The sequence below is a fragment of the Filicampus tigris genome, chromosome 20 (assembly GCF_054856515.1).
Source record: "Filicampus tigris isolate MCC_2025a chromosome 20, RoL_Ftig_1.0, whole genome shotgun sequence".
NCBI lineage: Eukaryota > Metazoa > Chordata > Actinopteri > Syngnathiformes > Syngnathidae > Filicampus > Filicampus tigris.
Genome location: NC_141236.1, coordinates 538455 through 552500, shown reverse-complemented (window position 1 = coordinate 552500; position 14046 = coordinate 538455). Strand labels below are relative to the sequence as shown.

Sequence of the window (14046 nt, the reverse complement as noted above, 5' to 3'; positions counted from 1 at the left end):
TAGACGATGCCCCACGCAGCTCGTTGCTGCTGCAAAGCAACTAGTCTAGCAGCGTTGTGTGTGGAGAGAATTTACTCACCCACGTTCCCCCTTAGCCGCCACCTTCCAGATCGTTTTCGCAATAAAATGAAATGCATCGTCTAGTCATCTCGGTCCCTTTATGGTTGTAGCAGGCACGATATCCATTGTGGCCGCTGTCTTTTTGAAGCGATGCCCCATGACTTGCTTCAAAACAACTTGTGTCCACGAGTATGTATACTATTATTATTATTATTTTTTTGTTGTTGTTTTGTTTTGGGGTTTTTTTGGAGTATATTCAAGCTGCAGTATGCAGCACTGACTCAAGGATGACGCAGCCACATCAAGGTGGGGTTCATGCACTTCTCTGGCGTCTCCCTATTTCCGGAAATACGCCATAGCCAACCAGCTGTGTATAGTGGTTTGCTGGTATGCTTTTATTTTGAAGGCCGGGAAGGAGGGAATGTGTGGAAAATAAATAAGTAACTTGACTACGACTTCTGGCTGACTGTTGGAGCCAAATAATTATACAATACGACAAATTCAGCCCCGGGCTCGCAATGCAAGTAAGCACACGCACGTTGGCTAAGTACTGCTGGCGCATTTGAAGCGTGTCCACAGCGGGTTCGAATTGTAAATTTGCCAGCTAATGATCTTTAAAAAGCCTCTGCCGTTAGAGCATTTCTCCCGCGGCGACGTCAATCATGGATGCTTTTTTTTTTTTTTTTTGGTCGGAGGGCGGAATGGGGCGGGGGCCGACAATGTTTATGAATATGGCCGGGGGGTCGTGGCCGGAAGGGTACCCAAGTCAAGGGTGGAGGGTCGCGGCCGTACAGGCAAAAAATGGTCAAGTGCCCAGCTCTGCCTATTTGGTACGCTAACATATTGTAGCAACTACCATGGCTTAAGGAGGTATTAGTCCGTGAACTTGCACTTATTAACAACCAAAACTGTGCTTATGCCCGTGAGCAGGAAGATATCTGGGGCTCTCTCACAGTCTCTATCTCTCTCCCGCCCCCCACCCCCCCCCTCTCTCTCTCTCTCTCTCTCTCTCTCTCTCTCTCTCGCTCTCTCTCTCTCTCTCTCTCTCTTCTCTCGCTCTCTCGCTCTCTCTTCTCTCGCTCTCTCTCTCTCACTCTCTCTCTCTCTCACTCTCTCTCTCTCGCTCTCTCTCGCTCTCTCTCGCTCTCTCTCTCTGAACCTGGAATTTTCAGCACTCAAAATAACACAAAAATGACATTTGCCACACATCGGCATCACATAACAATAAGACCCATAAGTAACATTGTTGCAATATACTACGTTATAGTACAAAAAAAGGTTATACAGTTTGTTACAGGTGCATACCACGTTTTGATTGTGGAGATCAATTTACTTATTTTAAATTATGCATACTGGTGAAGAAAAGCAAAACCTTTTGGACAAAGGTTACATTAAGACCAAATTAAAAACCCAATATGGTCAAGTATAACCAACTTGGCAGTAGTGGACCAAGACTGATCCCAAGAGATCAAATGGATTCAAACTGATTAATCAAATAATCCATTCGAATCGAGACGAATCGAACTCGGACATCTCAGCACTCACAAGTCCAATACAGCAACACCTAACAAAAGACATAACATACCTAGATCATTAGAATATAGTAATTTAAAGTGGTAAAACATTGTCTTTAATTTTTTTTCAGTTCCAGATGCTTACCACATTTTGGAAGTGTAGATCAAATTATATGCTTTTGCCAAACACCATTGCGTATTGCGTTTGTGGATGGCTGCAGCCCCACTTAAGCGCACAGAGACAAGCATGGTAGCAATTTTTAAAAAATCGAATCGAAAATCTGGAACTGAAAATTGAACTGAATCGGGGCTTGAGTGAATCCTAACATCCAAGTGAAATATATTGGAATGTATGCTTGTGTATTGTTTACTGTGCTTATCCTGATAATTTTGCATTAATGAATCTTCTAGGCCATGATAATAATAATTTTCCTGGTCACGTTTATGACATATTGTCATATATATCGGAACGTTTCCCGATACCGCATTCAAATTGTTGATGCTTCTTATATTATATTGATGCTTCCGATTTTATATTGAAATATAAAATTATATGCAAAAGAGATGTTAAAAAACTTTTGTATCCCATGTTTTATGCATGATGTAGCTGCCTTTGAGTGGAGTAGACTTGCTCTATTTGATGATGTAGACTTAGCTCTGGATAACTTTTATGATTAATTGTGCCGTATTGTTAATTAAGCATGCTCATTTTCTGAAGTTTAGAGTGAAGGGGCGAAATAATCCTTGGTTTACCCTGGAAATTGGAAACCTCCTCAAAGAGCAAGACATCGCTTGGGCCGCGTCTCGGAAAACAAAGACAGAATTGGATTGGCTCAGCTTTCGTCAGCTTAGAAATAAATGTACTTCCCTTCTTAAAAGAGCTAAATCTGACTTTTATTTGAACGAATCCATAAAAAATATAAACAATCCCAAAAATTCTGGCAAGTCATAAAATCTTCTTCAGGTAATGCGATGACCACTGATTTACCAAGTTTCTTAATCACTCAGTCTGGTATACTGTCTGACAAGACAGCTATATTAAACTGTTTCAATGATCACTTTATTTCTGCCGGGTCATTGTTTGAGTCATTAAATCCTGAAGTGAAAACTGCTGAACTGACCAGTGTTAACCCAAGTTTGACACAGGTGACTGGGAGTAGACCAATCATTTGTCCATTTGAGTTTGAGCCTGTATCTGGCTCTGAGGTTAATAATGTACTGAAGAGGCTGGACACAAATAAAGCGGCATGGCCTGATAAAATTGAACCATTTTTCTTAGCTGCCAATTTGATTGCTGAGCCTCTCTCACATGTTTATAACCTGAGCCTCAGTAGCAACAAAATCCCTAAAATTTGGAAGTCATCATTTGTTCTCCCCATGTTGAAAGGGGGTGAACCCACAAATGTCAATAACTACAGACCAATTTCTCAATTGTGTATTTTAGCGAAAGTGTTTGAAAGGATTGTTAGTGATCAACTAAAGGATTTTTTAGAGTTGTTATTGTAAAATACTTTTGCACCTTAAAATTGTATGTGTTATGTGTCTCTTGTAAATGTTGTATGACGTGCTGCTGACCTCTTGGCCAGGTCACCCTTGTCAAAGAGATCTTGATCTCAATGGGTTTTTATCTGGTTAAATAAAGGTTATAAATATTAAACGCTGGTATCGGATCGGGTGGGACTAACAAATAAAATGCCAATGCCGGTTATCGATACTGGTATCATTATTTGAACGCAGCGCGCACATTTGAGAAAATACGAGGAGAAGCCTTATCCATTATTAGCGTTATTTGTCATCGGTCTACTTATGTCTAGTTTGGTGAAAAAGTTTGCTATAAAGACATACATCACCACATTGGAGACAGTTGCTTGGGGGGACTTTGATGCTATCAAGAAGTTTTAATTACTTTGGGGGCATGTCGGCTGGATCTTTGTCTCGTAGCAAAGTATGTTGCTTTTGTTTGACAGAGTACATCAATCACTAGTTTAATGGTGTAAAATGTCTTTCATGAAATGGTTTGTGTCCAGATAAACTCGTCTTTATGACCCGTCGAAGCTTTTCGAGCTCACCCTAGCTTGCTAACTGCTAACAAAGAGACGAGTTTGTTGTGTTGAGTGTAACAGATTAATGTTGAACAGCAGTGCAAACTAAATCTTGAATGAAAAGTAAAAAGAAAATCATAACTGATAGAAAGTCTTCAGATCATAACCTTGTATGTTGTGATGGTGTTTAGTGGTCACGTTGAAGATTTGACAGCCATTGTGCGCGTCTGCTTTCAAACAACTTCGTTTTTGCCTCCGGTTATTTTGAATCATTGCCGGCATCACTAAATAAAATCTCTAGTTGACCGATTAGAGCAACCATAAACAGCACAGGTGTTAACCATTTTTAGAAACACATAACGGACTTCTGTTATCTCACTCACTCGACCGCCTGCCCCTCTGGCAGCATACAAATACTGTATGACGTCACGCATTGGGGGGTCGTTTAGAATCACTGAATATATTTTATAAGTACAAATGCTGCACCTTGCTTTATTACAAATGTATATTCATGTGAATACAGTATGTATCCCATGTCTCACTCTCACAAGCACGAAGAGCTATGAAAATAGGCTAATTTATCCTCCAGGAGAGCCTCGTAAATATACTGACATAGGTGTATGAAGAGCACATGCGCTGTGGATAATAGCCATGTGTGGTTGGCTCCTGTGCCCCGCACACCGTGCTCCAAAAATGCCCCGCATGTGAGGCGCGGTATATAAGATACCGAGCGCGGATGGTAGCGACGTAACGAGTCATTCAAGCACCATTTCAATGCAATCTTCAGTTCCCGATTTTCGATTATTATTATTATTTTTTTTTTAATCGTTACCGTGCTTGTCTCTGTGCACTCGTGTGGTGCTGCAGCCATCCACAAACGCAATATGCAATGATGTTTGTTGCAATTAGTCAACTAAGCGGATCATAAATAAATTGGGGCATAATTGCACCAGGCTCTTCTATGACCATTGGTAGCTTACAGCTTCAGTTCATTAAGGTATGTACAAAAGAAAAATAAAGGCAATTAAGATTAAACTACATTCAACTTGTATTAAACTTTGCAGCTTGTACTAGCATTCCTGACATGTTTATAAATGGAGTTATTGAAATGAAAGGCGATACTGTGGCCTGAATTTTTTGAGGCTGTAAATGTTTAGTGCATTTTAAAATGGAACCAAAAATGTTACATTATGCTGAGTTGCACTAATATGAAACTAACTATAACTACAACGAAATAAATACTTAAACATATTACACTTTTCTTGTGCACCAAGTCTTTTTTTTTTATGTAGAAGAGAGTGAAATTGTGGATAAACTTGGGGAACTGCACTGTGCTAAATAAAACTAAATGAAACACTTGTGTTGGTTTTTAATTTTTTATTTAACCTTAATCCCAAATGTTTTGTTTTGCTTTGTTAATATGCATAACGTGATTCATTTAAAATGTGGTATGCACCTGGAATGGAAAAATTTGAATTAGGAGGAACAGAATTTTTTTTAGCACTCTAAATTAGTATATTCTAACGACCTATGTATCTTATGCACCGTATTTTCCGGGCTATAAGCCGCACCGTTATATAAGCCGCATCCACTCTATTTTTTAGAACATTTTGGGGAAAACGTATATAAGCTGCACCTTTATATAACCCGCACTTATCTATGTTGAAAACTTTTATATTTACTGCATTTACAGAACCATTATGAACTGTAAATGTACATGTATGTACCTGAGCAGATTCTTTTCTAACAGTGCTTTTTAACACTGCAGCAACGTTGCTGATTAAAACGGAACAGACCCAAGAGAAAATAAACAGTACTTGTCGTCATTTCACTGCCGGCTGTCGCTCCAGTTGGTCAGCTAATGTCCACCAGACTCCACCATCTATTGTTCTACTATGCATCTGTCTTGTTTTATGTTAATAAAGTCAGCCAATCCAACACACGACGCGCTGCCAACTGTAGTAAATCAACAATTGCATTTCACATCGAAACAACAGAAGTAGCATGAGCCAATCGCATTCATGTGCACTTCAGGGACCTCTCGGAAAACATAAAATCAAAGAATTACAGCACCTAATGCAATAACCTTAGTGCATAGCGCCCTCGCCTGTTGAACTCCCCCACCTACAGTCACATCCAGCAAATGTATTGTATTGAATTGTACTGTAATTACGGTTAGAGCGCCCCAAGCGGTGGAAGAAAAATCTACAGAATAGCCACACCGGACTATAAACCGCATGGCTCAAAACCTAGGAAAAAAGTTGCGGTTTATAGTCCGGAAAATACGGTATTTTATTGTTAGGTGTTTCCATTAAGGATCTGTGGTAAATAGGTCATGTTGTGTTAATTTAGAGTGATGTAATTTCCGAGCGCATGTGTTACGGTTCAACTGGCTTCCAGATTAACTGGCTCCCGATTCCAGATGTGGCCGTTAGGGCAATGTCAAAAAGTCATTTTGTGTTTCCTCTCTGCAAATTCATCACAAGCTACATGGAAATAGTTAAAGTGCATACCTGTTCAAATCCTCAATAAACACGTGATACCAAACGTCTCGTTTACAACTCACATTTTGTGGCTACGCGTAATTGTAAACAGAGTAAAAATGAAAATAAATAAAACAAAAAGTGGAGGACGGTACTTGAACCCATACCACGGTGAAGAATAAAGAATAAAGCCTCCCGTGCTGTTTCCGAACCATTGCGCCACAAACTGGCACACTTTCGGAGGCGCACAATTAATACTTGTAGATCCGAATAAGTACCCCGGCGAGGTGGCACAAGTTAATCTGGTACTAAATGTATACGCCCATGTCAACTGGCTACTGTGAAGCAACTTGACATGGTCGCGATCGTGTTGCTTTTTACCTAAATTAAAGTTCGTACCTGACGCTCCCACGGTCACGGATGCGCCGAAATCACTGATGAGTGATGAATACGTGCATGGATGAAAAAATAAGTGATTTCAAAAAGAAGCATCAACATGTTTGAGCCGATATTGTAATCGGCTCCATCGGAAAAGGAAGTGACTCATAACTGCTGTCTGTAGTCTGATCGCACTGTTTTCCAACTCATTCATAAATAAGCACGCGGAACAGCACACGTGGACTTGTCGTCTTGGGCAACAGCAACATTCTTATTTTCATTATTCCACCATTCTGCAACGATCGGAACTGAGTGTTCTATATATTTCTCATTTAGGGGCGATTTCGGCCTAAGTATCCAAGTCAATAAACAGGCAATACACAGCGGCTCGTTCACCACTCTGGATCGACTGCAAGAAATAAACAAAAAGATCTCACAACGGTGGTACTCGAACCCATCATGTCAAAAAGGTACATACGGTTGCATTGCCGCTGCTCATGTCACTAGCCTATACGAATAACTACAATGTACGGCGTACAACTGGTGTCTATAGATTAAAAACAATGGCTGGGAGCATGGCATTTGCGTGTCAACTGGCTTCTGGGAAGCAGCTTGACATGGTCGCGTTCACAGATATTTATTTATTTCTAATTTTCATTTCCCCACTTTCTTGCAGCCGATACAGGAATCGGTAGCCAGTTAATCTGGAAGCCAGTTGAACTGTAACACCGGCACATGGGAGTCTGTGTGCTAACTCCAGCTAGCTTCCAGGAACGATGGTCCCAATGTGAGAAATGAAATTGGGCATCAGCCACAATATACTTACTTTTTAGATGCTTGTTTATCACCACCGTGCTGCTATGAAAGGGAGATTTACATTGTTTTAAGTAATTTTGTGAATGTGCCCGGACATTTGGCCTGTGTTACTAACGTCATTACATGGGTTGCGAATCGATTATTTTATATTTTTACATCGATGCATATTTTTATTATATTTTCGATAAATCATTACATCCTTAGCGGATGGCGATAAGCGCCGATGGTCCCTTGTGTGTGCTATCTAACAGCTTGAAGTGTTAAAGGTATGTACAAACTAAGAATGCAGATGACTCTGGCCCAACAAAACATGCTGTCCTACTATCCAGTTTGTAAAGACTTGAACACAGTAAGTCAGGACTCCGGAAGTGAAGTTGACCATTTATCATATGGCAAGTATGAAACAATGAAATACACCTGAGAAAATATACAGTATGTGTCATAAAACCAACTTGAACATTAAAAGCACAGTAGTACATATAACCAGTGTTGCGGGTAACTACAGTACAGTAATATATTACATTTAGGCAGTAACAAAGTAATATAACAAGTTACTTTAAGTTTTTCGGTAATATTATTACAGTAACTGAGATTGGTAGCGTGTTACCAAACGTGCCAATTTGTCAAAATACTTTGTATAAAAAAACGAAAATACATTATACTAAAAAGCATAACATTCTGTACTTTACTGCATATTACTGTACATTACTGCTGAGTAGTGGATGGAGAAAGAGGGTGGGTTATTCAAATGCCGGAGCAACTCTGTCCGCTCAATCGTGTAAATGGAATGTTTACAGTGACAAATGCACTTATGTGTGTTCAGAATGTTTCAGAAATCGGAATTTTGACTTTAAACCGAATATTGACTGCATCGGAACATAGTCACTATGGTGCTGGGGACAAAATGGAGGAGGAGGCACGGGCGTCGTAAAGTCAAAACGTCGTAGGTCACGTACGTTGTAATTCGAGCACTGCCTGTATTTGGAGTGTATCCCACCGCAAATACACAAGCAGAGGTAAAACAAACTCAGAGACGCAGCACAAAAGCACACTTGTAGAGCGAGGAGGAAACCGGCTGCTGTGATGAGTGACATGAATATCAAGTGTTTTATTGACAGTTGAGAGTAACAAGCGGAAATTACGTCCTTTGAGTCACGACACCGTGCGTCGCTTTCACAGTGAGTTATTCAAATGCCGGAGCTACTCCGTCCGCTCATTCGTGTAAACCGAATTCAGAATATTTCAGAAACTTGAATTTTGACTTTAAACCGAATATTGACTGTATGTAAACGTAGTCTTTATGGTGCTGGGGAAAAAATGGCAGAAGAGGCACGGCGTCATAAAGTCGAAGCGTCGTAGGTCACATACATCGTAATTCGAGGGCTTCCTGCATCAATACTTTTGACAACACTAATATATGCATATATGGTAAAACAGTCCTGTGCGCAGTCCCACTATAATCTTCCTGACAGAATTTTTGAAATAAGAAATTTAGATAAATTGTTCAGGAAGTGAATTTCCATTGGTAAGCGGATTTGTAAATGCGATGCGGTCAAAAATATTGGTGCAAGTAGCTTGAGCATTGGCGCAATCAAGGAAAAAAGGCGGCCGCACCAGTGGATCCACAACAAAAGTTGAGTTTAGAGCCCTGTAACATTAATATAGGAGACATAGCATCTAAGATTATAGCCGCTTTTGCTGAGAACAAGATTATTACCTTTATATTGTAAATATCCATCCATTATCTACCGCTTATCCGATGTCAAGTCACGAAGGCAGCAGCTTCAGCAGGGAAGCTCAGACTTCCCTCTCACCAGCCACATCTTCCAGCTCTTCTGGAGGGATTCCAAGGCGTTCCTAGGCCAGCCGGGAGACATAGTCTCTCCGTGTCCTGGGTTCGCCCTCGTGACCTCCTGCCGGTGGGACACGCCTGGAACAACTCACCAGGGAGGCATCCAGAAGGCATCCTAATCATATGCCCGAGCCAACTCGTCTGCATCCTCTCGACGTGGAGGAGCAGCTGCTTCACACCACCAGTTCCAACACACCACCAGGTGGTGATCAGTTGTCAGTTCCGACCCGCTCTTCATCCAAGTTGCCAAAACATGCGGCCGCAAATGCGATGATACGACTAAAAAGTCAATCATTGAACAGTGGCCTAGGGTGTCCTAGTGCCAAGTACACATATGGACACCCTTAAGTTTGAACATGGTTTTTGTTATGGACAATCCGTGACGAGCACAGAAGTCCAGTAACAGAACACCACTCGTTCAGATCGGTTGGGCCATTCCTCCTAATCACGCCCTTCCAGGTCTCACTGTCATTGCTCACGTGAGCATTGAAGTCCCCCAGAAGAACAATGGAGTCCCCAGGGAGAGCGTTCTCCAGCACACCCTCCAAGGACTCCAAAAAGTGTGGGTACTCTGCACTGCTGTTTGGTGCATAGGCACAAACAACCCTAAGGCAGATGGAGGCTACCCTCTCATCCACTGGGGTGAACCCCAATGTACTGGTGCCAAGCTGGGGGCCTATAAGTACTGTATGCCCCCCCTATAAGTACTGTATGCCCACACTTGCTTGGCGCCTTTCACCTTGGGCAACTCCAGAGTGGAAGAGTTTCCAACCCTCTCAAAAGGACTGGTACCAGAGCCTAAGCTGTGTGTGGAGGTGAGCCAGGCTATATTTAGTTGGAACTTCTCAGGTTCGCACACCATCTCAGGCTCCTTTCCTACCAGAGAGGTGACACTCCATTTCCCAAGTGGTAGTTTCTGTAGCCAGGGATCAGACAGCCAAGGTCCCTGTCTTTTGCCCAGCTCACAGGGCACCCGACAGCCTTTGGTCCCCAACAGGTGGTGAGTCCATGGGACAGAGGAGCCACGTTGCCTTATTGGGCTGAGCCTGGCCGTGCCCCATGGGTACAGGCTCAGTCACCAGGCACTTGCCATCAACCTCCACCCCCAGGCCTGGCTCCAGAGGGGGGGCCCTGACCTGCGTCTGGGAAAGCGAAAAGTCCGTAATTGTTTCTCTTTTTAAGAGGTCTTTTGAGCCGTGCTAGGTCTGGTAAGAGTGACGGCTCATGAAGGTGATATGCTCTCGTATTTGACGATAGATTGACATTAAATCAAGTGACTGCACCACTGGTCTCATTTCTGCTCAAATATGTCCCCATGCTTGATGCACCACTGCTAGTTTGCTAGGCTGAACCTACTACTCTAATACTACTACTCTCAGTGAAGCATCCATATCAATACTAAAAACACATGATTAATGATTTGTTGAATAGTCTATTAAAGCCATAGGGTGGAATATTCAAATAGGAGAATACCGTATTTTCTGGACTATAAATCGCGTTTTTTTCATAGTTTTCCCCGGGGGTGCGACTTATGTGTGAAATTATTAACACATTATTACCTGTATATCATTTCACATAAAGAAAACAAAGATAAATCCTTAAAGCTGTTAAAATGCATGCATAATTTAAACAGTTAATTCCTAATATTTTGTTAAATAAGTAATTAAAATAGTATGATAAAAAGGCAATTTGACTGTCTATCAATACATCTACTTGCCGTGCCTGTAGTCTTACACACACGTACGGAGCGAAGAAGACGAGAGAGATAATTACGACCGAATACATAAATACTTTTGGAGACTTGGAAACATTCTACATGGTCAGCGATAAATAAAAGACTTATTTAATCGATCTATGACCGTTTTGGTGAGTTTAAAGTTATCTTACCTTGTAGTGTTGTCCACATTAATTTAGAGGATTCACACTGGCTGAATCAGGCAGTATAGTCTATTGATTCCTGTCAGAGAATCAGGAGAATGGAAGTTCTTGAATGCTTTAATGACATCAGGTTGCATCATTTTGAGTATATATTTGAGTGTGTATATGTTTCTATGTGTTTTTTTAATCAATCAACGCACACCAAAGAACGATGTCAGAGGAAAAGGAAATGTCAGATGAAAAGGAAGTGCCACCATAGGAGACACGGAAGAAACGCGCCAAGGCGGAACTAAACTTTGGTTCCCCCCAGTCTTTCTGACATACCTGTTGTAAATTCCTCATTAGTGCTTTGTTTATACAGGCATTGGTTTACTGTTTAACTTGTGTGTTTTGCACCAGATATGTTTTCGGGCAGCTAATGGGTTCTTACGTACGTTCTTTACGTTGATTTATGTCGGGCATATTGTTGGGGTACGAGAGACCTTTGAAGTCTGTTAGCTGTTAGCAGCAGATGTCTTTGTCGTCGTGTACGCGCCAGTATAGGGCCAGTTGTTGAGCTCGGTGTTATGGATTGGAGTGCTATTAAAGCCACGTTGTTCGCTATCGCTGTGTCCGGTCACGCTCTTTGATTCGAGCGACTGTTTGGATGAGGCGCTCCGGTGAATCCCCCCAAATTCACATACAGTCCTAACATTACTGTAACTTTCTTGTACCGGTAATTCTACATGTGTGAATGTAAGCTAAATGTTACCATTGTAGCTCGGTGGAAATGACGTGTACTAAGCGCACAATTTTATTATTTTGATTTATATGGACACATTTATCAGCGTTACGCGACGGAGGCAACTTGGCTTCCGGGTGGTGGAGGGGGGACGTTGTGTAATGTAATGTAAGCATACCGTTCAGCCTGTTGTTGTCTCTATTCTCTTTTTATTTTAAATTGTTCATTTAAATTTTAAAGGACTCAAGGACGCCTGTTTTACTGATTGTTTTTGGGAGGGCGGGAACACGCGGGCGGATGAGCTCAAATACGGGCTTATCTGATGGACGGACTGACGATTAGAATTCATTTTGTCATGAAAAATGACGGACTAACGAATGACGGACGGGTACCCAGGCAGACGATGAATGACAGACCATCAAAATTTTGTAAAATGCCCACCTCTCACTGTTACATAATACATCTGATTGTCCCTAAACTTCAATTGTATTTTCCTTGCAGACTGTATCTGAGAAAAGGCAGAGGAGAAACAAGAATCTGTAAAATCTACGACTCACCTTGCTTGCCAGAGGCGGAAGCTATGTTTGCCATTAATGCTGACGGAGTGGGTGATGCTAAAGACTGACAAAGCTGTGCAGCAGACAGTAAAAAGTGCAGAACCAGTCTTATCAAACATTTGTATCTTACAAACATCTGTGATGTGGACAGTACTATTAATGCCAGAAAATCTACAATCTGTTCGAGTCAGACACAGTCACAGTGAAGGTTCTTGCAGTAGATGTGTTGCCAGCAAGGTTAGTAAAACAAGAAGGTAATTAAAATATGGAAGAGCACCTGAAAAATTTGACAATAACATGTGACAAAATCAGTCAGATAATTTTGTAATTCTTGCAAATGTGTGTGTGGGTGTGCTTCGCTAAAAATTAGTTGGTGTTGTTGAGAATTTTTTTTGCGGGGGGAAATCACACAATAACCTAGTAAAATATTGATGCCTGATGTGTTCGGAAGGTTTTGTGAATTTCCGTGCATGTTTGGACCCTCAAAACAAATGTTTTCCTACTGAATAGCACATTGCCACATCAGCTTGTGGCAAAAATTCACAAACTTCGTGTTGCAATTTCATGACGGCATAAGCCTTCTTTTCTTCTCAATCATGACACCCACCAGTTCCCAATTAGCCTGTCCATCTATGGAATGTTCCCAAACAGGTGTTTGATGAGCATTCCTCAACTTTCTCAGTCTTTTCTGCCACCTTCCCTGCTTTTTTGGAACATGGTGCAGCCATAAAATTCTACGTTAATGCTTATTTGCTAAAAACAATAAAGTATCAGTTTGAACATTAAATATCTATGTACTGTTGCCTGTATTCAATTAAATATAGGTCAAACATGATTTGCAAATCAGTTTTTATTCATGTTTAACGTCCCAAATTCATTGGAATTGGATTTATATATACAGTGGTACCACTACTTACAAAATTAATTGTCTCTGGAAGAAATTTCTTAAGCAGAACATTTTGTAAGTAAAGACGCGTTTTCCATGTAAATGCCCTAATCCGTTCCAAGCCCCCCCCCCACCAATATTCAGACATAAATGTTTTATAAAGCATAAAAATGCATCAAAACGTTTAACAAATACATGTTACAATTAGATTATTGCACAATAAATTAGATATGTGAATAATGTAAAAAAACAAAGAATAAAGAATAAAAATGATGGTCGTTTACCTTTTAACTGCTGTCCTCATCACTTTTTGCCCTCTTTGGTTCATGTTCTCTCTCAGAAGTGGTTTTTGCCTGGGGTTTTGTAAATAACTGATTTAGTAATGTGGCGACTGTCGATGCATTACGGTCATATTCTTTGGCGAGATCAACCAAACGCATCCTCTTTTCATACTTTTCTATTGACTCTTGCTTTGTTTGTATGGACCAAAAAAAAACCATTTTCTCCTTTTTTTTCCTTTTCCTCGTTTTTAATTCACATAAAACTATCGGAACACCTCATGGCTTGAGGGGCGAATGACGAGGACGCCGCATAGACATATCAATCTACCTGTCTAACTGCACACATAGACACATTCGGTAGAGGTCCCTCTTGGCCAATGGGATGCCAGGAAGATGCTAGGTTAGCCAATGGCAGAGCAGAGTATGTTGCATTTAGGAAACTCCGGAGCTGCGAGTGGCAGCCCATACTGTATTTTTACCTTTCGTGTCTTGAAATTTCTTTCGTAACAAGAGGCAATATTTTCCGGTTGAGGCATTTCGTAACTTGAAAATTTTGTATGAAGAGACATTCTTAAGTA

General features: G+C 41.1%; 1 protein-coding gene across 4 annotated transcripts in view; it reads left to right on the top strand.

Moving 5' to 3' along the window:
• Positions 1-13088, top strand: part of rad51 (RAD51 recombinase) — a 135126-nt gene extending 122038 nt beyond the window's left edge. For all 4 annotated transcript variants that reach the window (XM_086018233.1, XM_086018236.1, XM_086018235.1 and 1 more), the window contains exon 10: positions 12246-13088. In XM_086018233.1, coding sequence (XP_085874359.1) covers positions 12246-12369 — 124 coding nt within the window. In that variant the 3' untranslated portion in view covers positions 12370-13088. The remainder of the gene's footprint in view (positions 1-12245) is intronic.
• The last annotated feature ends 958 nt before the right edge of the window (positions 13089-14046 follow it).